The sequence below is a fragment of the Pseudorca crassidens genome, chromosome 11 (genome assembly GCF_039906515.1).
Source record: "Pseudorca crassidens isolate mPseCra1 chromosome 11, mPseCra1.hap1, whole genome shotgun sequence".
Classification (NCBI taxonomy): Eukaryota; Metazoa; Chordata; class Mammalia; order Artiodactyla; family Delphinidae; genus Pseudorca; species Pseudorca crassidens.
The window spans coordinates 64,615,826-64,642,809 of record NC_090306.1 but is presented as its reverse complement, the minus strand read 5'-3'; the positions used below and the strand labels follow the sequence as shown (position 1 = coordinate 64,642,809).

The 26,984-nt window shown below is 35.2% G+C and overlaps 1 protein-coding gene across 4 annotated transcripts in view; it reads left to right on the top strand.

Annotated features, from left to right (window-relative positions):
• OSBPL8 (oxysterol binding protein like 8) overlaps positions 1–26,984 on the top strand; it is a 192,677-nt gene that overhangs the window by 78,595 nt on the left and 87,098 nt on the right. For 2 of the 4 annotated variants that reach the window (XM_067697394.1, XM_067697396.1), the window contains one exon: positions 21,433–21,570. In XM_067697394.1, coding sequence (XP_067553495.1) covers positions 21,480–21,570 — 91 coding nt within the window. In that variant the 5' untranslated portion in view covers positions 21,433–21,479. Of the gene's footprint in view, positions 1–11,475; positions 11,513–21,432; positions 21,571–26,984 lie in introns of all 4 variants that reach the window. The other 2 variants (XM_067697393.1, XM_067697397.1) reach the window with 2 other exon arrangements.

Genomic DNA, 26,984 nt, shown 5'->3' with positions numbered 1-26,984 from the left:
TGAAGTTTCATTAGGTCCCATTTGTTTGTTTTTATTTCCATTACTCTAGGAGGTGGATCAAAAAAGATCTTGCTGTGATTTATGTCAAAGAATATTCTTCCTGTGTTTTCCTCTAAGAGTTTTATAGTGTCCACTCTTACATTTAGGTCTCTAATCCATTTTGAGTTTATTTTTGTGTATGGTGTTAGGGAGTGTTCTAATTTCATTCTTTCACATGTAGCTGTCCAGTTTTCCCAGTACCACTTCTTGAAGAGGCTGTCTTTTCTCCATTGTATATCCTTGCCTCCTTTATCATAGATTAGTTGACCATAGGTGTGTGGGTTTATCTCTGGGCTTTCTATCTTGTTCCATTGATCTATGTTTCTGTTTTTGTGCCAGTACCATATTGTCTTGATTACTGTAGCTTTGTAGTATAGTCTGAAGTCAGGGAGTCTGATTCCTCCAGCTCCGTTTTTTTCCCTCAAGACTGCTTCGGCTATTTGGGGTCTTTTGTGTCTCCATACAAATTTTAAGACTTTTTGTTCTAGTTCCGTAAAAAATGCTGTTGGTAATTTGATAAGGATTGCATTGAATCTGTAGATTGCTTTGGGTAATATAGTCATTTTCACAATATTGATTCTTCCAATCCAAGAACATAGTATATCTCTTCATCTGTTGGTATCATCTTTAATTTCTTTCATCAGTGTCTTATAGTTTTCTGCATACAGGTTTTTTGTCTCCCTAGGTAGGTTGATTCCTAGGTATTTTATTCTTTTTGTGGCAAAGGTAAATGGGAGTGTTTCCTTAATTTCTCTTTCAGATTTTTCATCATTAATGTATAGGAATGCAAGAGACTTCTGTGCACTAATTTTGTATCCTGCAGCTTTACCAAATTCATTGATTAGCTCTAGTAGTTTTCTGGTGGCATCTTTAGGATTCTCTATGTATAGTATCATGTCATCTGCAGTGACAGTTTTACTTCTTCTTTTCCAATTTGGATTCCTTTTATTTCTTTTTCTTCTCTAATTGCCATAGCTAGGACTTCTAAAGCTATGTTGAATAATAATAGTGGTGAGAGTGGACATCCTTGTCTTGTTCCCGATCTTTCTCCTTTTTCATTTCTAATTTTATTGATTTGAGTCCTCTCCCTCTTCTTCTTGATGAGTCTGGCTAATGGGATATCAATTTTGTTTATCTTCTCAAAGAACCAGCTTTTAGGTTTATTGATCTTTGCTATTGTTTTCTTTGTTTCTATTTCATTTATTTCTGCTCTGATCTTTATGATTTCTTTCCTTCTGCTAACTTTGGGTTTTGTTTGTTCTTCTTTCTCTAGTTCCTTTAGGTATAAGGTTAGATTGTTTATTTGAGATTTTTCTTGTTTCTTGAGGTAGGCTTGTATAGCTATAAACTTCCCTCTTAGAACTGCTTTTGCTGCATCACATAGGTTTTGGATCATCGTGTTTTCATTGTCATTTGTCTCTAGGTATTTTTTGATTTCCTCTTTGATTTCTTCAGTGATCTCTTGGTTATTTAGTAACTTATTGTTTAGCCTCCATGTGTTTGTGTTTTTTGTGGTTTTTTCCCTGTAATTGGTTTCTAATCTCATAGCATTGTGGTCAGAAAAGATGCTTGATATGATTTCAATTTTCTTAAATTTACTGAGGCTTGATTAGTGACCCAAGGTGTGATCTATCCTGGAGAATGTTCCATGCGCACTTGAGAAGAAAGTGTAATCTGCTGTTTTCGGATGGAATGTCCTATAAATGTCAATTAAATCTATCTGGTCTATTGTGTCATTTAAAGCATGTGTTTCCTTATTTGTTTTCATTTTGGATGATTTGTCCATTGTGTAAGTGAGGTGTTAAAGTCCCACACTCTTATTGTGTTACTGTCGATTTCCTCTTTTATAGCTGTTAGCAGTTGCCTTATGTATTGAGGTGCTCCTATGTTGGGTGCATATATATTTGTAATTGTTATATCTTCTTCTTGGCTTGATCCGTTTATCATTATGTAGTGTCCTTCCTTGTCTCTTGTAACATTCTTTATTTTAAATTCTATTTTATCTGATATGAGTATTGCTACTCCAGCTTTCTTTTGATTTCCATTTGCCTGGAATATCTTTTTCCATACCCTCATTTTCAGTCTGTATGTGTCCCTAGGTCTGAAGTGGGTCTCTTGTAGACAGAATATATATGGGTTTGTTTTTGTATCCATTCAGCAAGCCTGTGTCTTTTGGTTGGAGCATTTAATCCATTCACGTTTAAGGTAATTATCAATATGTATGTTCCTGTGACCATTTTCTTAATTGTTTTGGGTTTGTTTCTGTAGGTCCTTTTCTTCTCTTGTGTTTCCCACTTAGAGAAGTTCCTTTAGCATTTGTTGTAGAGCTGGTTTGGTGGTGCTGAATTCTCTTAGCTTTTGCTTGTCTGTAAAGCTTTTGATTTCTCCATCGAATCTGAATGAGATCCTTGCTGGGTAGAGTAATCTTGGTTATAGGTTCTTCCCTTTCATCACTTTAAGTATATTATGTATATCATGATATATACATAAGTACATAACTCCCTTCTGGCTTGTAGAGTTTCCGCTGGGAAATCAGCTGTTAACCTTATGGGAGTTCCCTTGTATGTTGTTTGTCGTTTTTCCTTTTCTGCTTTGTCTTTAATTTTTAAGTTTTGCCTTTAATTTTTGTCTTTAATTTTTGCCAATTTGATTACTATGTGTCTCGGCGTGTTTCTCCTTGGGTTTATCCTGTATGGGGCTCGCTGTGCTTCCTGGACTTGGGTGGCTATTTCCTTTCCCATGTTAGGGAAGTTTTCGACTCTAATCTCTTCAGATATTTTCTCTGGTTCTTCCTCTCTCTCTTCTCCTTGTGGGACCCATAATGCGAATGTTGTTGCGTTTAATGTTGTCCCAGAGGTCTCTTAGGCTGTCTTCATTTCTTTTCATTCTTTTTTCTTTATTCTGTTCCACAGCAGTGAATTCCACCATTCTGTCTTCCAGGTCACTTATCCGTTCTTCTGCCTCAGTTATTCTGCTATTGATTCCTTCTAGTGTATTTTACATTTCAGTTATTGTATTGCTCATCGCTGTTTGTTTGTTCTTTAATTCTTTTAGGTCTTTGTTAAACATTTCTTGCATCTTCTTGATCTTTGCCTCCATTCTTTTTCCAAGGTCCTGGATCATCTTCACTATCATTATTCTGAATTCTTTTTCTGGAAGGTTGCCTATCTCCACTTCATTTAGTTGTTTTCCTGGGGTTTTATCTTGTTCCTTCATCTGGTACATAGCCCTCTGCCTTTTCATCTTGTCTGTCTTTCTGTGAATGTGGTTTTCCTTCCACAGGCTGCAGGGTTGTAGTTCTTCTTGCTTCTGCTGTCTGCCCTCTGGTGGATGAGGCTATCTAAGAGGCTTTTGCAAGTTCCCTGATGGGAGGGACTGGTGGTGGGTAGAGCTGACTGTTGCTCTGGTGGGCAGAGCTCAGTAAAACTTTAATCCGCTTGACTGCTGATGGATGGGGCTGGGTTCCCTCCCTATTGGTTGTTTGGCCTGAGGCAACCCAAGACTGGAGCCTACCTGGGGTCTTTGGTGGGGCTAATGGCAGACTCCGGGAGTGCTCACGCCAAGGAGTACTTCCCAGAACTTCTGCTGCCAGTTTCCTTGTCCGCACAGTGGGCCAAAGCCCCCACCCCCGCCTCTGCAGGACACCCTGCAACACTAACAGGTAGGTCTGGTTCAGTCTCCCCTGGCGTCACTGCTCCTTCCCCTGGGTCCTCATGTGCACACTACTTTGTGTGTGCCCTCTAGAGTGGAGTCTCTGTTTCCTCCAGTCCTGTCGAAGTCCTGCAATCAAATCCCACTAGACTTCAAAGTCTGATTCTGTAGGAATTCCTCCTCCCGCTGTGGACTTCTGTGGTATAAGTGTTCTCCAGTCTGTGAGTCACCCACCCAGCAGTTATGGGATTTGATTTTACTGTGATTGCACCCCTCCTACCGTCTCACTGTGGCTTCTCCTTTGTCTTTGGATGTGGGGTATCTTTTTTGGTGAGTTTAGCGTCTTCCTCTCGATGATTGTCCAGCAGCTAGTTGAGATTCTGGTGTTCTCACAAGAGGGAGTGAAAGCACGTCCTTCTACTCCGCCATCTTGGTTCAGGGCCTGTTAACAGAATTTTAGAACCGGAAGTTAATTTGCAATAATGTCTGAACATACAGGTAGGAATATGTTGAGCTGAAGTTTTGGAGATAGGCTAGGTCTGAAGAAGAAACTTGGATGTTGTCTGAATAAAGGTAGCAAATGAGCCTTCATTAAGAATGGAATCTGCAGGAAGAGAGCAGGTAGAGAGAAAACAACAAATAGTTGAGGATTGGTCGTTGGTTAAGGTCACTCACGTATTGAATTGGAGGACCAAGTGGAGGTAGGCAATTAGGAGAAAGGAAGCCAGAGCAGTGGCGTATTTTAGAAACTAAAGGAGGAGAGAGGACTTGCGTGGAAAGTAGGAGAGGGCTTGCATGGTGAAAGGGCTGGTATAATTAAATATATGCAAAGAGGAAAAGAACTGTGAAAAAGCCCCAGAACATGTCCGAGAAGACTTCATGGGTTGGCAGATTGTAATTTCCTGAAGCCTCGGGATTTTTTTTTTAAGGATTTAGTTTCCAGTGTACAGATACTGGTAAGCATACTATTGCTTTTTTTTTTTTTTTTGCTACTTTTTAAAAGATTAATGCACCACTTAATTCATTTGATAAACTGTGCATGCTCTCTAGATTCAGATTCAGGTATACGAAATTAAATCACTCCTGAGAAAATTTGTCTTTTTTTTTAGATCTTGCCATTTGCAGAAGTTGCTGAAGTTAAAGAGACAGAGAGTAATATATGGTATTATGTTCAAAATGTTAACATTTTTGTACTTTTTTTAGTATTTCAAGTTAGATTCTTAAAATATATTTTCCACTATGTTTAATAATAGATGATTATGACATTATAAAACATAGCTAACATAGATCGAAAAGATAACTTTGAAAATTGCGTTTTCATTTTTCCAATATGTAAATAGATTTAATCTTTTTTGACTATAAAAATAATGCATACCAATGTGGCATTTTTAAACAATAAAGAAAAATATAATAAATAAAATTCTACCTTCTAGAGGTAACCACTGTTTTTATTTTTGTGGCATATATGTGTTCATATGTGTATATCTTACACATGAAATTTCATAAAAATGGAGTCATATCATACAAACTTCTTTATAACCTACTTTAAAAAAATTTTATTTTACTGAAGTATAGTTGATTTACAATGTTGTGTTAATTTCTGCTGTATAGCAAAGTGATTCAGTATAACACTTTTAAAAGCCAATATATAATGAATGTTTTTCAGTCCCTGAAAAAAAAACCAAACTATAATGACTACATAGTATTTTATTATGTGAATGTATTATTATTTATTTAATTCCCTGTTTTAAGTAGATTACTATAAATGATGTGATAAATGTCCTTGAATACATCTTTTAGTATACATTCCTAGTGGTGGAATTGCTGTATCAAAAATGTAACTGCCTGGCAGATCAGATCATATTCTCTAACAGCGATAAACTCTAGTCCCAGAAAAATATTCCCTTAAAATCTCTCCTGTAAAACTCAGGGATAAAATGTGCACAGTGTGTTTTGCAAACGATTGCAGGAATATGAAAAAATTCATTTAAGTGTAGAGTGATGACTGCTGTTTAAAGAACAAACAGATCTCAGCTGCGTTGTATATCCCTCATTGAAGTTTCTTACTCTAAGAGCCAAAGATAACACTAAGTAGAACATTTTTTTTTTAATTTTCTGTTTTTTAAAAAATTTATTCTCCTTTGTGTTTTTTTTTTTTAAATTTTTGGCTGCACTGGGTCTGTGCTGCTGTGTGCTGGCTTCCTCTAGTTGCAGCGTGCGGGGGCTACTCTTCGTGTTGGTGTGCGGGCTTCTCACTGCTGTGGCTTCTCTTGTTGTGGAGCATGGGCTCTAGGTGCGTGAGCTTCAGTAGTTGTGGCACACGGGCTTAGTTGCTCCATAGCATGTGGAATCTTCCTGGACCAGGGCTCGAACCCCTGTCCCCTGCATTGGCAGGTGGATTCTTAACCACTGCACCACCAGGGAAGTCCAAGCACTCTTCAGATGTTTTATATAATTCTTCTTCAGTATTGTGGCTTCCGAGAGCCCACTGAAGTAGGATTGCTTCTCTGAGTACAACTTGATCAACTGTATTGGGGGAAGAGGTGCCGTCTGCTTGGAATTTTATTTTTAAGCTCTACTCATATCAGTGCTTGATAAGCTATTTGTACTTCCTCTTAAGCTCAACAAGTAAGTCAAATCAATAAAACAGGGAGGTGCCGTGCTAAAGGCAATGAAATCAAGCTATAGACCTCATGGTATTGTTTCTGTACTATATATATAGGGTGGCCATCTGTCCTGGATTGCTCAGGACTGAGGGGTTTCTCAGGTTGAAGGGTGTGATTATGAACTTCTACCTCTTCCTTTACATTGCTTAGAGATCACAAGTTTTATGCTAATTATAGATGGCATGGCAAATATTTAGAAGTACATTAAAGTAAAATCACATTTTTTATATTATGCTCTTTTCCTGATATTTGTAGACTAAAATCAGTAAAGATTTAGATAATGGCTATATTTCATGCTTTTATTTAAAGTACTGGTAGTATGCTATTGAATACTAAGTAGAAAAATTCTAGGCATGTTACTATTATTATTTTTCAGCTCATGCTTTCTGCCAAAGTAGAGAATTTATTTATATGATAAAAAAATTTGAGATGACTGCATGGACATTGTTCAAGGGATAATTGTAAACATGATAAGTTGCTCAGAGAGAGAAAATGTTTCTGTCATATCTTTTTTTTTTTTTTTTGTGGTACGTGGGCCTCTCACTGTTGTGGCCTCTCCCGTTGCGGAGCACAGGCTCCGGACGCACAGGCTCAGCGGCCATGGCTCACGGGCCCAGCCGCTCCGCGGCATGTGGGATCCTCCCGGACCGGGGCACGAACCCGTGTCCCCTGCATCGGCAGGCAGACTCTGAACGACTGCACCACCAAGGAAGCCCTGTCATATCTTAAATGCTCTTTTTCTGAACAAGCTGAGGAGAAAGTTCCTGGATTCCTTGAAATACTAGCAGTATTTTGTTCTCTAACAAAAGCCAAGAAGAGTGGCTAGCTTTTTATTTTTTTTAATATCTTAAAAGGTACTTGTATGGAGCATTTCTACATCAATACTTCCACATCGTCTTTATTCATGGGTTATACAATATCGAACTGCACAAATTAGGCCCAATCCTAAAAGCAGTAAGAATAAGAAGTGTAGTGTACAGTTCAGCAGTGTGTAGAAGACTTCAGTGATGTCAGTTACTTGGTAAAATTAATATGTAATCTTCAATTACTTATATATTGTTTCCCAGTTAGCATCACTTGCAAATAATTCTGGGAGGATGATTTCACTTGCATCTCAACTTAATGGCTTTTTATCCACATCCTTCTGCGAAAGGTTTCTGAAGTGAAGCTTATTTTTCGTTGTGTTTCTGCTTCTATTTGTAGTGTTTCAGCTTTAATTCTTAGTTCTGTTGTTCCATTATAATGTATGTTTTCTGGAGGCTGTTCTTTTATCCTGTGGCATTTTTCAATCTCCTGTGATGAAGCCGTTCAGATCATATACCCTAACTATCACACATACCATAATTTATACTATTTTCTTACCAACCTAAACCTTTCCCTGTACAGGTCTGTGTGTCTAGCTGCCTACTTGACATTTTGACTTAGATGTCTGACAGGCATTTCAAACTTAACCTATTCCAAACTGAGCTACAGTTGGCCCTCCATATCCGAGGGTTCTGCATCCAAAGATTTAGCCAACTGCAGATGGAAAATATTTTGGGGAAAAAAATTCCAGAAAGTTCCAAAATGCAAAACTTGGATTTACCACATGCTATAAGCTATTTACATAGCATTTTCATTGTATTTACAACTATTTACATAGCATTTACTTTGAATTAGATATTATAAGTAATCTAGAGATGACATAAAGTATATAGGAGGATATACATGGGTTATATACAGATACTACACCATTTTATATAAGGGACTTGAGCATTCGCAGATTTTGGTATTGTGGTGGGGTGGGGTGGAGGTGGGAGGTGTCTTGGAAGCAGTTCTCTCTGGATACCGAGGGATGATTGTACCTATATTTCTCCCTGTAAACTAGCTTGTCTCATTGTTTTTTCCATCTCAGATTATGGCAGTTCATCCTTCCAGGTGCTCAGACTCCAACACTTGACATCATTTTGATTCCTTTTTTTCTTTTACCTCATGCTTGGCCTGTTTGGAAATCCTGTTGACCTTACCTTCAAAATATTTTTAGAACTTAACTACTTCTCATCACTGTCACTGCTCCCATCTTCGTCCAAGTCTCCTTCATCTCTCCCCTAGATTATTGCAATAACCTCTGAACTGATAATACCCTTGTCCCTCTGGTCTATTCTCAACATAGCAGCCAGAGCAGTCCTGTTAAAACATAATCATGTATGTTACTCCTTTTCTCAGAACCATCCCTATTTCATCCAGAATAAAACAGAAGCCTTGACTAGGTCCTATAAAGTCCTACAGCTGTTTACTTCTTTGACTTCATCTGCTTCTCTCCTGCTTGCCTTGTTTCCAGCCCTCTGGCCTTTTCACTATTCTCCAAACACTCCAGTCTTGCTATCCAAGTACTCTGCTCTGTACTTGATCCTCCCTCTCCCTGGAGTACTCTTCCCCTTTAAGTCCTTATGGTTAAGTTTCCTCATTTTGTTCAGTCAGCTTGGTAGTGAAGCCTTCTTAGGCCACCCTATCTAAAACTTTAACTCCATCTTCCCTAACATTTTATGTCTTCATTTTCTGCTTATTTTTCCTTAGTATTTATACTATATAATATACATCAAAATTTTACTTGTTTATTATGTTATTGTTTATCTTCCCTACTAGAACATAACTACCACAAGGACAGGATTTTTGTCTGTTGTGTTCACTGCTATATTTCTCAGTGCCTAAAATGATACCTGTCTATATAGTAGGTACTCAGTGAATATTTGGATGGATGGATGGATGATAGATTAATGATAAGAATAGACAGTGTTTACTTTGATTATTCTCCAGTGCCTCAGCCTGAGAAAAATATTGGATTAATACAATACATTCAGATTTATATGACACCAATATGCCTGAGGATATAATGTTGAAAGCATAATTTGAAATAAATGTTCAGAAGCTGTTGTATATGCTAGGGATTATTTTCTGGGAGTAAATATATAAGGAGTACAGCTGCACAGAAGATGACATAGTGCTTTTAATCAACAAGATCTGAGAATTATACAGAACTGTACAATGAAAGTGAACTTGATCTTTTTTCCTAAGTAGAAGACCAGCTCAAAAGCTTCAAATGTGACTGGCCCTTGTGAAATTAAATACTCTTAACTATGTAAATATGGTTAGAATCATTCTTTCCTTTAGGAAGTTATAGGTAAATCTAGGGAAACTGGTAATTATTCATATCAGTACAGGAAGATTTTTCCAAAAGATGTCTATGAAGGATTTGTAAAGTTTGCCATAGTTGTCTCTGTCAGGTTCTGAACTTCCTTCAGTTTTCCAATATTGTATTAGTTATTTATTGATATATAACAAATCATCCCAAAATTAAATGGTAGAAAACAAGCATTTATTATCTTACAATTTCAGTGAGTCAGGAATTTAAGAGCAGCTTTGCTAGGTGTCTCTAGCTCAGAATCTTTCATATGGTTGCAATCAAGCTACTGGAGAGTGGGAGCTGCTGCTGAGGGGGTCAGGGGAGGTGGGAGAGCCATTTCCAGGGTCACTTAGGGTTTGTGGACAGACCTCAGTTCCTTTGCCTCATGGGCCTTTCTACAGGGTTGCCTCATGATGCAGCAGCTGGCTTTCCCCAGGATCATCTATCTAGGAGAGAGCAAGAGACCACAAACAAGGTTGAAGTCATAGTCTTGTTACAGTCTAATTTTGGAAATGACATCCTTTCACCTCTGCCATTTTCTGTTCATTAGAAGTGATTCAGCAAGTCCAGTATATGCTCAAAGAGAGGGGATTATACACCAAAAAGTGGGGATCACTGGGGCCGTTTTAGAGGTTGCCTGCCACAAATACTTTAATCTCTTCCCACATGCTTGCTAGCTGTAATGGATTTGAGCACAATTATTTCGTTGTCACTAAAGCTGTATTTCTTTTTAGTTTATCTGTGAACTCAGTTTATAGAAGAATAAATTTAAATGGACACCTATAGAAAAAATGAATAGAGCAAATGCCTTTAAAGGCATTAGAACATAATTTTAAGCATTGTGAAATAACCATCACTTTAGGGAAGTAACAGGACCAAGATTTTTTTTTTCCCTAGGAGACAGCAGAAGCCCTAAAGCAAACAACTGCTACTTTTTTTTTTTTTTTTTGGTCAAAACCAATTAAGATTCCCCATTCCCTTTAAATAAGACCAAACAATAATGTCATTAGTGGTGGGAACTTTTTGTTCGTTTGTTTATTCACTTCTGATACGTTTCCATGTTTGGTATTTGAAATGAAGGAGAGAGCTAAGGACTCTGTTCCTGCCAAGGGAGACCAAAACACTTGTCTATACGTGACATTTAGTGTAATGCTGTTTATTAAAATAGTTACTAGACAAAGATCAGCAGTCTTTTTCCTGTTTCTTTTAGTTGATTGCAAGTTAATTATTTAAGAATTGGATCTTCTGACTTCCTAGAGACTAGTAGCTCTAGATTATATGCTTGATGTTAGTGGGTCCTAAGAAAGTTTTGTCTAACTTAGTAAAATTTATTGTTCTTCTAATCAATACTCTTTGTTCTTTTGCCATTTGAGAAAAAAATTTGTTCCACTTTGTTGATGTCTCTGTAAAAGCTCTTTACACATGCTTGGCATAATATAAGCACTCAGTAAACTCCTTTCTTTATGTAGAAGAAGCATCCTGAATTTCTATGTAGTGTTAAGTGCTTTCATGGCATGCAGAACTAATATTTAATAGTGCATGGGTGTTATATATTTTTAAGCCACTTGAATTTAAATGAATAACTTTTTGGCTGTCCTTTACATTTCTAAATAATTTTTATCACTCCTAACCCATATCTTGAATTATAGTTGAAAGTAATTTTTCACTTGAGTCATTTTCAAAACAAAATACTTGGGTGATTTCATTTTTCTCTTTCCACCTTCATTTTCCAAAATTAAAACAAACATAACGCCTAAGCCAAGGTCTTTTTATGTGTGGAAAAGAAAATTCCTTGCGAATTATGATTATTAGAATTGATATGCATGTGCTTTCTACTTATAAACTAATGCTATTTTCCTTGTCCTTTTGTTTCACTGCTGCTTCAATCCTGATACATTTTGCTTCTTCCTGATTTGGATTGTATTTGTTTGCTGCTCAATTACCCTGCATTAAAAGCTTCTTGGTGATAGCAAAGATGTCCTTGGGCCATCAAGTAAGTAGCTAAAGTTTGAATGGCATGTTTGGAGACATGATAATATTTTGATGTGTACTTAGAAAAGGCGTGTGGTATTTCCATTTTGGTTATTAAGTCTTCTGCTTTTCTTTCCAGGCATTGAAATATAAAGTAAAGAATATAAATGATCATTCAGTACCCATCTGTTGTCAGTGTCCATCTGAGATTGATAGTGTTTGTATATTTACATCCTGATTATCTGAATATGGATTATTTATTTAGCCAGTTATCTACTTCATAATTTATAAATTGATAATTCCTAAATTATGAATTAATACTTCTTTATAGTATCCTTTCTACAATCATCACAAAGCATAGATCAGAGTACTCTGAGGCTGGATATAGTACAACAAATTCACTGCCATATGAAAGTGAGAAATAGTGTCTTATTTTGTCAGAATTTTTACATAATAGATAATTTGGTTATGAAAAGTTTTTATGTATACTTTGGTGATTTCATAAGTGACCTGTTTTATCTAGGGATTTAGAAGATACACCCTTTAAATTTATGTCCAAAAACATTTTTCTTGACCAGACGCTGTGCTAGCTTCAGGGGATACACGATGAATAAAACATGTGCCATGCCCTTAAGATCATTATATACTAGTAGGGGAGTTAGACCCATGAATACATAATTTCAAAGCTTTGTGACATATTAAAAGTCATAGAATTACTGAGGTGAATGAAACTTCAGAGATCATTTAATAAAGCATTAATTTTGTAGATGAAGAGCCTGAAGCTAAGAACTTATATATCTGAGGAGTTAGAACTGGTTGCTAGTTCAATATGTCATCTTCTGGTTTTCAGAAATCAGAATGAAACTATCCTTTTACTGAATTCAAGTCTAACCAAATAATTAAGATGTTACTGCATCATAAATCAGACAAAGATTTTAACTTTATTCAAGACCGATGTGGAAATTTTATCAATTTAGGATGTTTTAGTAATTATTCCTAAGTAATTGACTGTAGTAAGTCAATTCACCACTTCGGGGCTCATTTTTGTTATTGGCTAAAGAAGGGGACTGAGCCAGATAATGGCAAAGTTTCTTCTAGTTGTAAAATACTTTGGTCTAGATTAGTTGCTGTTTTCTCTAATAATGGTTATAGTATATTTGTGATTTTGTTTTCTAAAAAGAGAGGTAATTTAAAGTGATATGCTAAAATTCCTTTTTTATTCTAATTGCAACAATTCATAGTATTTTAAATACATTGTTTATTATACATCTCGCATTATTAGAATAGTGAAATTTAAAAGTAGAAAAAGTATACAAATCCCAAAACATTTTTATGCTTTCTTGTTCAGGCTTACTTGTGATACCTGGTAGATATTTTCAATGCATTTTTCAGTTACTTTAATTACCTCATATATTTAGATGTTGGCTCAGGTGAACTGATTGGCACTGCTGAACTTTACAAATAGAATTGCATTTTTAGAAATTTATTGTGGTTATATATTTTAAGCATATGTAAATTAAAATATACAACATATAGTAGAGAAGAGTTTATATTGTACTCTGCCAACTGTTTAAAGACCGAGGCTGTATAATTATTTACTGCAGACCATATATCTGTTTGAGTGAAACGTAATTTCACATAGTACTTCATTAGGATCTGTACAATTGAATTAAAAAACTATGAAGATCATATTCAAATTACTTATGTATTTGAGAAAAGGTATATCCTCTGTAAGGGGATATTTAGGATTTTCATAGAGATTTGTATGACTTTAAACAATTACTTTACTTCTTAGTTTTCACTTAGATTAAAAGCAAACACCAGACTTTGAGGCTTGTAATATTCTTCAGCTTTTGTATTGATGAGTTGAATTCAGAAAGAATGGTAGTTATAGAATCATATTCTCTTAGAAGTTACAGTATGTTAATTATATTACTATTATTCCAGTGTGATTAGTTTTTACCATATTTAAAAGTAATATGACTAGCAAAGTAGGTGGCTTTGCTTTACTTTGACTACAAAGTAGAACCAGGAGAGGGCACTATAATGCTAATATCTTTAGAAGGTTAGGCAGTTGATTGAATTACCAGAAACTGTTTTGGAATCCTGCAGTGATTCATTGGTCAAATATCGATCCAAGCATTTAGTAAGTATTTATTGTCAGTTTTATGCCAAAGGATACAAATGAAAATAAAGTCACTGCCCTTCTTGAGTTTATATGTGAATAGTCTACTATTGTGCAAATGATATAGGACATCAAAATGATTTTTATATTATGCAGATTTTCTGTATTATAGTTAATGTTTGTGAATGGGGTGAAAGAAAACAAATTTAAAAATGCTTTCTGGTTTTTTTTAAGGAAATATACTCTGTGTATTGCTATTTCTATAAGCCCTCTCATTTCAAGGTTATCAAAATCATAAACAGTAATACCTCAATCAATAAGGAGTTAGAAAGGGGTGAATAGAACTAAGTTTACACTTTTCCTTTTTTATATAGTGAAGTTATTCAAGACTTAGATACGTATGTCTTTCTTATGGAATACTAAAGCATACTTTAATTCTTTTAGCTGTTCTCATAATGTATTTAAATTAGCCTTAAATGTACTAATACTATAAAAGAATATATGAAGCATATGTAAATTATAAAGCATAATCATACAGTGAGTACATATTGAACCTACCATTCAACTAAAGAATTTGAATCCTACAAATGCCTCATGTCTATCTATGTGCTTCTTCTCTTTCCTCTCCCTGTGCCTACCCCCCCCAGGGGTGATGACTAATTTGTATTTTTTTGTTTATTATTCTTTGCTTTTTCAAAAATAGATTTTTGGGGTTATTTTTAGGTTACATATGTATCACTAAGGTTTGCTAGGTTTTTAATTTTATAGGAATGGTATCATGCTATATGTCATCTTCTCTGACTTGTTTTTTGTAGTTAACATTGGATTTCCAAGATTCAGCCATGTTACTGGGTATAGATAAAGACCATCTGTTTTTAGTGCTATGTACTATTCCATTATATGCCTATACCACAATATATTAATCCATATTGTTTTCCATTGATGAATATTTAAGTTGTTTTGATTTTTGCTATTATGAACAGCGTTGCTATGAACGAATCTTATTTTTGTCTCTTGGTACACACATAGAAGAGTATTTCTAGGTATAAAGCTAGGAGTGGAATTTTTGGACCCATAGGATATGTGAAATTCAGTTTTATAAGCTCTAAATGGTTTTTCAAAGTGCTTATATCAGTTTATATTCTGCCAGCAATGCTTAAGATGGCTCACTGATCCCATCCTTAACCAGTATTTGGCATTATCAGACTTACTAATTTTTTTCAGTTTTACTGAGTGTAAAATATTTATTTCATTGTGATCTTGATTTGTTTTTTCCTGACTGCTAAAGAGGATGAAAATCTTTTTGTACATTTATTGGCCATTTGCGTTTCTTCTTCCATGAACTAACTGTTCCTGTTTTCCCACCATTTTTCCCTTTTTTTAATTAAAAATTTTTTTAATTGAGGTATAATTGACATACAACATTGTAGTAGTTTCAAGTGTGCAACATAATGATTCCATATTTGTATATATTTTGAAGTGATAACCACAATAAATCCACTTAACATCCATCACCATACATTGTTACAGAATTTTTTTTCTTGTGAAAAAAAATTTCTTCTTCTTTAAGATTTATTTACTCTTGTGATAACTTATAATGGAGAAGAATCTGAAAAAGAATATAGATAGGTAGATATCTATATACATATAGATATATAATTGAATCACTTTGCTATACACCTGAAACATAGTAAATCAACTGTACTTCAATTTTAAAAAAGATTTACTCTCTTAGCAAATGTCAAATATGCAATACAGTATTATTAACTCTAGTTGCCATGCTGTACATTACATCCACATGACTTATTTATTTTATAACTGGAAGTTTGTACCTTTTGACCCATTTTGCACAAGCACAACGCCATCCCCCTCTCTGGCAAACCGCCAATTTGTTATCTATATCTGTGAGTTCAGTTTTTGTTGTTGTTCTTGGTTATTTGTTTAGCTGCCACATATAAAGGAGATCATATGGTATTTGTCTTTCTCTGACTTATCTTACTTAGCATAATGCTCTGAAGGTCCATCCATGTTGTCACAAATGAAAAGATTTCATTCTTCCATTGATGGACACTTAGGTTGTTTCTGTATCTTGGCTATTGTAAATAATGCTCCAGTGAACATGGAATGCGTGTATCTTTTCAAATTAGGGTTTTCATTTTCTTTGGATAAATACCCAGAAGTGGAATTGCTGGATCATGTGGTAGTTCTATATAGGTTTACTTTTTGAGGAACCTACATACTGTTTTCCATAATGGCTGCACCAATTTACATTCCCACCAACAGTGCACAAGGGTTCCCTTTTCTCCACATCCTCATCAATACTTGTTATTTCTTGTCTTTTTGATAATAGCAATTCTAACAGGTGTGAGGTGATACCTCATTGTGGTTTTGATTTGCATTTCCCTGATGATTAGTGATGTTGAGCATCTTTTCATGTACCTTTTGGCTATTGAGCTATATGAGTTCTTTATATATTTTGGATATTAACCCCTTATCAGATATATGATTTGCAAGCATTTTATTCCATTCCTTGTATTGATGGTTTCCTTTGCTGTGCAGAAGCTTTTTAATTTGATGTAGTTTCACTTGTTTATTTTTGCTTTTATTGCCTTTACTTTTGCTGTCAAATCTAAAAAATCATTGCCAAGACTGATGTCAGGAAGCTCACTTCCAGGGACTTCCCTGTTGGTGCAGTGGCTAAGAATCCACCTGCCAATGAAGGGGACATGGGTTCAAGCCCTGGTCCGGGAGGATCCCACATGCTGTGGACAACTAAGCCCGTGCGCCACAACTAATGAGCCTACACTCTCGAGCCCGCGAGCCACAACTACTGAGCCTGCGTGCTGCAACTACTGAAGGCCGTGCACCTAGAGCCTGTGCTCTGCAACAAGAGAAGCCACTGCAATGAGAAACCCGCACACCGCAATGTGAAGCCCATGCACCGCAGTGAAGAGCAGCCCCTGCTCGCCGCAACTAGAGAAAGCCTGCGTGCAGCAATGAAGGCCCAACACAACCAAAAATAAATAAATAAATTTAAAAAAAGAAAAAGAAAAAAAAGAAGGTCACTTCCAGTTTTCTTCTGGGAGTTTTATAGTTTCAGGTCTTAAATTTGAGTCTTTAATCCATTTTGAGTTAATTATTTTGTCAGAAAATAAATGGTCCAGTTTCATCCTTTTGCATGTGTCTGTCTAGTTTTCCCAACACCATTTATTAAAGAGACTGGCCTTTTCCCCATTGTATATTCTTGGCTCCTTTGTCATAAATTAATTGACCATATATGTGTAGGTTTATTTCTGGGCTCTCTGTTCTGTGCCATTGATCTATGTGTCCCTTTTTATGCCAATACAACAGTGTTTTGATTACTGTAGCTTTGTAATATAATTGGAGATCAGGGAGTGTGATGCCTCCAGCTTTGTTCTTTCTCAAGATGGCTTTGGCTGCTCGGGGTCTTGTGTGGTTCCACACGAATTCCATTGGAATTTTGAGAGGGATTGCATTGTCTGTAGATTGCTTTGGGTAGTATGGACATTTTAATACTATCCCTCCAATCCATAGCATGGTATATCTCTCCATTTGTGTGTGTCTTCTTCAATTTCTTTCCTCAGTGTTTTACAGTCTTCAGTGTACTGGTCTTTCAACTCCTTGGTTAAGTTTATTCTCAGGCATTCTTTTTGATGCATCCTCCCATTTTTCTTTTGCATTTTTGGTCTTTTTCTAATTGATTTATACGAGTTTTTTTTTTAACATATTCTGGATACCAACTCTTTGTTAATTATATGTGTTGCAAATATCTTCTCTTGTTTTTTTTGATTTCTTTATATCTTTTGATTAGATTAATTCTTAATTTTTTTTCTTTCTTTTTTGGTTAGTGCTTTGTTGTATCTTTTTTTTAATTTTTGAATTTTATTTATTTTTTTATACAGCAGGTTCTTACTAGTCATCAATTTTATACACATCAGTGTATACATGTCAATTCCAATAGCCCAATTCATCACACCCCCACCCCCACCCCCCTGCCGCTTTCCCCCCTTGGTGTCCATATGTTTGTTCTCTACATCTGTGTCTCAATTTCTGCCCTGCAAACCGGTTCATCTGTACCATTTTTCTCGGTTCCACATATATGCGTTAATATAAGATACTTGTTTTTCTCTTTCTGACTTACTTCACTCTGTATGACAGTCTCTAGATCCATCCACATCTCAACAAATGACCCAATTTTGTTCCTTTTTTATGGCTGAGTAATATTCCATTGTATATATGTACCACATATTCTTTATCCATTCGTCTGTCAATGGGCATTGAGGTTGCTTCCATGACCAGGTTATTGTAAATAGTGCTGCAATGAACATTGGGGTGCATGTGTCTTTTTGAATTATGCTTTTCTCTGCGTATATGCCCAGTAGTGGGATTGCAGGATCATGTGGTAATTCTATTTTTAGTTTTTTAAGGAACCTCCATACTGTTCTCCATAGTGGCTGTATCAGTTTACATTCCCACCAACAGTGCAAGAGGGTTCCCTTTTCTCCACACCCTCTCCAGCATTTGTTGTTTGTAGATTTTCTGATGAAGCCCATTCTAACTGGTGTGAGGTGATAACCTCATCGTAGTTTTGATTTGCATTTCGCTAATAATCAGTGATGTTGAACAGCTTTTCATGTGCTTTTTGGCCATCTGTATGTCTTCTTCGGAGAAGTGTCTATTTAGGTCTTCTGGCCATTTTTGGATTGGGTTGTTTGTTTTTTTGATATTGAGCTGCATGAGCTGTTTATATATTTTGGAGATTAATCCTTTGTCCGTTGATTCGTTTGCAAATATTTTCTCCCATTCTGAGGGTTGTCTTTTTGTCTTGTTTATGGTTTCCTTTGCTGTGCAAAAGCTTTGAAGTTTCATTAGGTTCCATTTGTTTATTTTTGTTTTTATTTCCATTACTCTAGGAGGTGGATCAAAAAAGATCTTGCTGTGATTTATGTCAAAGAGTGTTCTTCCTATGTTTTCCTCTACGAGTTTTACATTGTCTGGTCTTACATTTAGTTCTCTAATCCATTTTGAGTTTATTTTTGTGTATGGTGTTAGAGAGTGTTCTAATTTCATTCTTTTACATGTAGCTGTCCAGTTTTCCCAGCACCACTTCTTGAAGAGACTGTCTTTTCTCCATTGTATATCCTTGCCTCCTTTGTCATAGATTGGTTGACCATAGGTACGTGGGTTTTAAAGGATTCCTCTTTAAAGGAATCATTTCGTACCCCAAATTTATAAAGGTATTCTCTTAAATTTTCTTTAAAAAGCTTTCAAGTTTTGCTTTTTGCATTTATGTTTTTAATTTCATAAAAAATATTCTTTGTGTGTTGTATGAGAGTGGAACCTATTTTTCCAGCATGGATGACCAATTTTCCTAGTATCAATATTATTAATTGCATAGTCTTTCCTACCTCTGGCATATATATATGCTCCACATATGCATGGGTTTTTCTCTGAGAGCTCTCTGTTAAGGTCTTTAGATCAATTTGTCTCTCTCTATATGAGTACCATACATTTTAAATTTCAGTAATAATTTTTAGGTATTAAATGGATATTGGATTTAGTAACTGAATAAGCCACCATATACTTTATGATAATGAAGTTTCATAAAAATATAAAATTTGTTGATTTGATTCCTTCAACAAAATTCTTTTGAACACCTTCAGTATGCCAGAATCACACTGGGACTTGAGGATTTATGGAAAAATAAGGCAGACAAAACTCCCTTCTCATGGAAGTTATGGTCTCATGTAGAAGGCAGATAATAGACAAATAAATGATATAATTTCAGTTGCTGATAAGAGCTACAGTGAAAATCAGGTAGGGTAAAGTGATAGAATATAATTGTGGTAGAATGGGCACTAACCAAAACAAAAAAAACCAAAACCAGAATTGATAAATTGTATTATATTAAAATTAGGAACTGACTTATCAAAAAGCACAATGAGGGGCTTTTCTAAAGAGATGACATTTGAACACAGACAACAAATGATGAGAGTGGTCAATAATATGAAGATGTGGGGTAGAAGTATTCCAGGTAGAAGGGAAAAAAGATATAAGGGCTGCGACTGGGGCAAGATGACATTTTTGAGGAATACCAAGAAGGCCATTATGGCTGGAGCCAAGTGAATAAAGAGGAAAATAGTAGAGAATGAGGTTGGAAAGATAAGCAGGGGCCAGACTGTTGAATCTTTAGGCCATGGAATTTATTGCAAATATAATGGAAAGCCATTGTGGATATTTCTCCTTAATACAAATCTGATCTATGGTTTACAAAGATTACTCAGGCTTTTGTATAGAAAATGAACTCTACACAAGGCAGGGAGCAAGATGCTAAGTCCGGAGACCAAGTAGAAATCTGCTGCTGTGATATTGGTGGTAATGCTGGCTTGGAGCAGGGTGGTAGTTGTGGAAGTGAGGAGAAGTAGGAGGATTCCAGATAAATTTTGAAGATAGAGTATAAAGATCTCACAGATGAATTGGATATGAAATGTGAAAGAAAGAAAAAATATCAAAGAATACATCTAAGGTTTTTGGCCTGAGAAAGTGGGGGAAGGAAATAGATGGGAGAGAGGCAGGTTTGGAGGATAAGGAAAGGCAAGAATGGTTCTGGATAAATTTGAGATGTCTGTAAAATAATAGAGGTGATTATAAGGCAGGTAGTTGTGAGTTTTTGAGTTTAGGAGGAGATAAAAATTTAGTAGTCATCAGTATAAGGATTTTTTTTATGGACTTGATGGGCAAATAAATTTATATCTTTACTTGGATGATAAGTGAAAGTATTTTTGGGTTTTTACTTTAAAATTTAAGGAACTAAAATATGATTTTGATAACTTTAGCACAATTTGAAAACATGTTAAAACAATTAGATTTAAAAGATATGGTGATTAAAAATGTGAATATTAAGTTCTCATTAAGTTTAAAATTACATCTAGACTGAAGACAGAATCATCCTCTCTCAAGATAAAACTAAAGTTTTCATAGACTGAAAAGCAGTTATATAAAATGAAAGGTTGGAGATCCTGGGGTACTGTGGATTTGCTCACGATTTGCCCTACTCCTTCAATGAGTATTTTTCTCTTTTCTACCGTCTCTGGAACTGACATTGCTCTCCTCTATTAGTAGCTTTGTCAAATGGGTGAATAGCAGCCTTAAACACTAGATTGATTGTTGGGACAGCAAGCTTTTGAGACCAGACTTTGAACCAAATGGTTCTGAGTTAGAATCTTACCTCTATTACTTAGTCTTAGGCAAGACAATCTCTGAACCTAAAGTTTCCCCATCTCTAAAACAAGAATCACACCTACTTTCCATGAAAATTAGAAATTAGAGTAGAAATTCTAGTGAATATAAAATACCATTTTATACTGCTATTAATTTGTATTTTTTCTCATTACTAATGAGGTTGACTATCTTTTCATACGTTTACTGACCATTTGTATTTCTTCTGTGAAATGACATTGTCTTTTGCTTACTGCTCTATTGGCAAATATATAGAGTTAATAACACAATGAAAGGTTGACAGTAAACCTTGGAGTACTTTCATTATCAGAATATGTACTTTCATTTTTATGAGGTCTATAATTTGTATAATTTGACTCATACCTATAAATTCCTCTTGAATTGATAACAAAATAAAAATAAAACAATTATGTTAATTTTTTATTAAAGTATTGAGTTGGTAAAATGAATATAACCACTGAGGCCATTTCAGTCGTAGTTCTATTCCATGTTATTAACTATGCCGTTATGTAAATCTATGAATTAAGTACTAATTCTTTTTCCCTTCTTTCCTTGAGCTGTGGTAGCAAACAGTGACGATACTCAACACCTGACACCAGGAAAGATGAGTCAGCGCCAAGGGAAAGAAGCTTTTCCAACGCCAACCAAAGATTTGTATCAGCCATGTTTTAGTCCAGCCAGTCCTCATAGCCAGGGTAAGGAGTTGTACTTTAATGTTTTTTGTTGTTTTTGATGGTGTGGTGTGGTGTGTTTGTGTGTGTGTGTGTGTGCGTGTGTGTGTGTGTGTGTGTTTAGGGAGAAAATGACATTTGGGGGTCTATCATGACTTTTCTTTTGTGCTGTTTGGTTTGATAAAGGTTGATGTTTGTTTTGCTTGTTCATAATACTCTTGAAATGAGTGCATTTTCCTTTGGAGTCCTTTAATTCCCCTTATATTCTACAACATATTTGGTTACTTGTATCATTCTTCTAATTCAGTGATTCTCAAACTTTTTGGTCCAGGACTCCTTTGTACTGTCAAAGATTACTGAAGCCCCCAAAGAACTTCCGTTTATTTGGGTTAGGTAACCTCCTGATACTTAACTGTATTGTAAATTAAAACTAAAACCTTAAAAAAATGTTCAGTGTTTTTTTAATTGAAGTATAGTTGATGTACGTACAATATTATGCACATTACAGGTGTACAATATAGTGATTCACAATTTTTAAAGGTTATACTCCATTTATATTTATTATAAAATATTGGCTACATTCCCTGTGTCATATAATAAATCCTGTAGCTTATTTTATATGTAATAGTTTGTTTAAAATGTTTACTCTTAATTCATTTAAAATTAAATAATAAACCTATCACAGATTAATATGATTAAAATATTTTTATGAAAAATAACTGTCTCCCTCTCCCCCACCAAAAAGAAAGTTGAGTGAGAATGAGAAGAGTAGTATTCTTTTCCCTCAGGGTCCCTCAACCTTGGACCTGTTGTCATTTGGGGCTGGATAATTCTTTGTTGAGGGGAGGTATCCTGTGCATTGTAGGATATTTAGCAGCATCCTTGGCCACTATGCACTAGATGCCAATAGCATTTTTCCTGATTGTGACAACTAGAAACAGCTCTAGATCTTGACAAATGTCCCTTGCAGGACAAAATTGTCTCTGGCTGAGAACTACTGTTTTACAGTTTTTGCAAATCTCTTTAATTTTTATGTCTAGCTTTATCAAGGACATTTGTAAGTGAAACCGGCCTTCTTTTACTGCAAGTGCATAGCAGTGAAGAAATCAGTGACTACTACTGCAGTCTGGTGCCTCTGCTTTGATATGTGCTGAAGTGCCAATGGTCTTACCCAGCATTGCTTTTGCACTATCAGTGAAAATGTCAACACAGTGAAAAGTATTATGAAACTAGTTTTGACGTTGCAGACCCTTTAAAAGAGTCTTGGGGACTTCCAGGAATTATGGAATTCCTAATTCATAATTGATACCTTTTGTATATTCGCTTCTGCTTCTTAGCTAAAGTTTATTTGATCAAATGCTTTGAACTCTCCGGTGGTACTACTAGTAACTGTGGTGGAAAGACTTCTGCTTTTAAAACTAAGAACTTAAATTTGGTGTTTGAAAGCTAATATGTACTTAGGTTATCAAGTATTTTTAAAAATTTAGAGTCTTAACAATTATGTTATACTGTCTGTATAGTTAGTCAGGTTTTAGTGTTGTTACTTTATGAATTATTCATTGAAGTAGGCTTTAGTTACTTCTTTTTAAACGAATATTAACTGGTTAATAGTAAGTTACATGATCACTTTCAAACTTATTCCAGTAGAAAATGTTTTTCTAGTCAAGTGTTAGATGGAGACATTTTTATATAGCATTGCAGGAATTGGAAAAACTTTAACAAGATAAAAACAATTACTACTATGCTAAAATTTATTGCTTGGTTGTTGAATACATTTTGGAAAGTTAACATTTTTGTTACTAAATGCTTTTTTGAAAATGGATATATGGTACACAATGGTATACATAAGCTTCATTAAGATAAAATTCTGAAAGGATGCAGCTTACGTGATTTTTTCGTTCTGTGCACCAGAATTTTGACTGTAATAAATATGATTCATCTGATTCATATATCTATGTACTAGAATATTTAGAGGAATTCTTTAACTTGGAATTTAATGAAACAACAAAAAGGTTAGTTACTAATCATTAAAAGTACTTTCATGTGTCACGAACATTTTCCGGCAAACAGGGAATTTGAGAGAATAGTACAATGAACACTAATAAATCCATCAAGTAGATGTAAGAAGTTATTAACCTTTTGTTGGATTTATTTTATTTATTTGGGAGTGGGGCTGGAATATTTGGAGTAAATCATAGACCTCATGATGTTGTACCCCCAAATACTTAATCCATCTCTAAAAATTAAGAACATTTTCTTATATAACCATAAAACCTTTATTAGATCTAACAAAGTTAATGATAATTATTTAATATAAGCTAACACCTAGCTCAAATTTAAATTTCCCAAATTGTCCCCAAGTTTTTTGCAATAAGCTTCTTGAAACCAGGATCCAAGAAAAGTTCATGCATTGCATTTGGTTGTTACATAATTAAATCTCCTTTAATCCCAAAGAGCCTCCTTGTTTACTCTTATTTTATTTTCTCTTGTGCCTTTGACTTTTTTAAGAAACTAGGTCAGTGTCCCTACAGAGTGCTGGACCTTTTCGATTTGATTGCCTCCTTGCAGTATTGTTTTATTTGTTTCCCCCTGTCTTTCGTATTTTCTGTGAACTGGAAGTTAAATGCAAAGGCTTGACTACATTCAGGTTGAACATTTTTGGCAAGATTATTTTCTAGGGGATGTGTACCACTTCATGCTGCCTCACATGAGAATTCACTCAACATATGATTGTCCCACTATTAGTGATGTGAGATTGATCAGTAGGTTCAGGTGGTGGCAGCCTAATCCTCTTCAATTGAAAGTTGCATCTTTTCTCCCCTTATAACCTGAAAGTAAAAGACAGTTGGCACCTAGTAAATATTCTGTTCCCCATCAACTTTTCACCTAAAGGTGTAAGCACTCTTTGATGATCAAGATCAATTAGGGTGGAAAACAACATTAGGGTGGAAAAGTGGTGATTTTCTAATTCTGTCATTCTTTTTACACTTGAAGTTTTTCTGTAAGAAAGAGATCTTAATTATCTTAAGGTACCTAATAAACACTGAAATAAGTTCCTATAGGAAAGTCAGGATACATGGTTATTGCCTCCTAAGTACCAGTTTTTTAGATTAAAAAGAAGACATAAAGTCTACTTCCGGTGGTGATGTATTTTTTGGGCTTACAAATATTTTAATGTAAAGAACTCATGCATTGAAGATAGTAATAGTATCTATCCAGCACATAAGATTTTTATAAGGATTTAAATGCGTTAATACATATAAGAAGTTTAGAACATAGCCTGGTAAATGATAACCACTCACGATAGCTGATTAATAATAATATTAATAACCACAACAACAATATTATTACTATTATTATTGTTTTAAATAAATGATTCTATTTGAGTTGAAGGCTGATATTTCGACTTTTGCTGTACTTCAGCATCTTATAGAGGCTCAGTTGGAAATTCTTTTAGTATGGATGGCCATGCACAACCTCTAACTTTTGCATTTACAGCGTCCGTAGTGTTAGTTATATCTTGATTTACACCTAAATGTTCCTGGGTAAGTTATGGGTAAATTAATAGTTGTAGAGTGAATTACATACTGAACGTACTTCTCTGTTAAAGTCAGCCTATTGGGTTTTTGAAATGTATAATATCTCCCTCTGGTTTACCTACTGAAATTCCACATCATAGTTTTCAGGTGTCAGAGGTGTGTTTGAAATAAGATAAACCCATTAACTCTTGGTTATGGTGAAGATAAATTATCGGGGATTAACAAATATCTAGAAAACCTCTTTGATAGGTCTGCCATAACTCAAGTACTCTAGATCAGTATTTCAGCTTCTGAATGGAAAGAATTAGAATTCCAAAACCTTATTGATAGTAATAATGACCAACATTTAAAGTTCCCTGTGTCTCTTAAGTGCTTTTTACATGTATTATTAGCTCCTGGAATTCTTATAAGAACCTTATGGTATATAAATCATTCTCCCTGTTTCACAAATGAAGAAACTGAGCAGTTGGTAAGGGTAATTTCCTTAATGTAGTTTACACAGTTAATATGTGATAGAGCTAAAATTTGAACCTAGTTATGACTCCAGAGGTTTATATTTTTAAAGTTTTGATCAATTTAGTCACTTTTTTTTTTTTTTTTTTTTTGCGGTATGCGGGCCTCTCACTGTTGTGGCCTCTCCCGTTGCGGAGCACAGGCTCCGGACGCGCATGCCCAGAGGCCATGGCTCACAGGCCCAGCCGCTCCGCTGCATGTGGGATCCTCCTGGACCGGGGCACGAACCCATGTCCCCTGCATCGGCAGGCAGACTCTCAACCACTGCGCCACCAGGGAAGCCCTAGTCATTAGATTTTTGAGGCTCAAATTTTACAAACCTTAACTCTGGCTCCTGTGTCTTTTGATATAACTCCATAATATTTACAATGCTTTATGTGGAGTTTTTTTTCTTTCTTTCTTTCTTTCTTTGAGTAGTATCTAGGAGTACAGTTGTGAAGTCATATGATGAGTGTATGTTTTCCTTTATAAGAAATGGCCAAAACTGTATTCCAAAGTAGTTATACCATTTTACATTTGTTAGCAGTGAATGAACATTTCAGTTGCTCTGTAACCTTGATTTCTTTTAGTTTAGCCATTCTAGTGGGTGTAGAGTGATATCACATTGTGGTTTTAATTTGCATTTCCCTGATGACTAATAATCTTGAGCATCTTTTCATATGCTCATTGGCCGCTTGTATATCTGAAGTGTCAGTTCAGATGTTTTTGCTCATTTAAAAATTTGGCTTGTCTTATTGAGTTTTAAGAATTTTAAAATATATTTCAGTATCATCCTTTGCTAGCTGTATATGTTGTATTTTCTTCCAGTCTTGGCATGCCTTTCATTGTCTAAATGATTTCTTTCAAAGAACAGATGTTTTTAATTTTGATGAAATCCAATTTATCAATTTTTCCCTATGACTCGAGCTCTTTTTCCCCCCGTTAAAGAAATCTTTGTCTACCCTAAAGTTGCAAAGAACACTTTTTGTGATTTCTTCTAGAAGTTTAAAGTGTCACAGCTCTGGTGTTTATCTTCATTTTCCTTCTTAACTATCATCATCTTAGGTCAGGTCCTTATTATTCCATACATACATTACTTAGTACCATAGTATTCTAACTCCTCTTAGGAACTTGCCTTCCAATATACCAGGCTCATCTTTCTTAACAAGACAACCAAACAGAAAATCATTGTTACATGTTAAGATGAGACTGTGATGGGACTGGGGTTCTTATAGATGTATATGGTCAGAGAACACATGGCTCCTATGAAGTAGGTCTCTTAGGGAAATGATATGAATAAAGAGAAATAGAAAATTATAAATGAGAATACAGATTTTTATTATTCAAGCTTATAACTGAAAACTTCATTAGTTTCTGCATTTATGACACTCCCATTCTCAAAAAGCC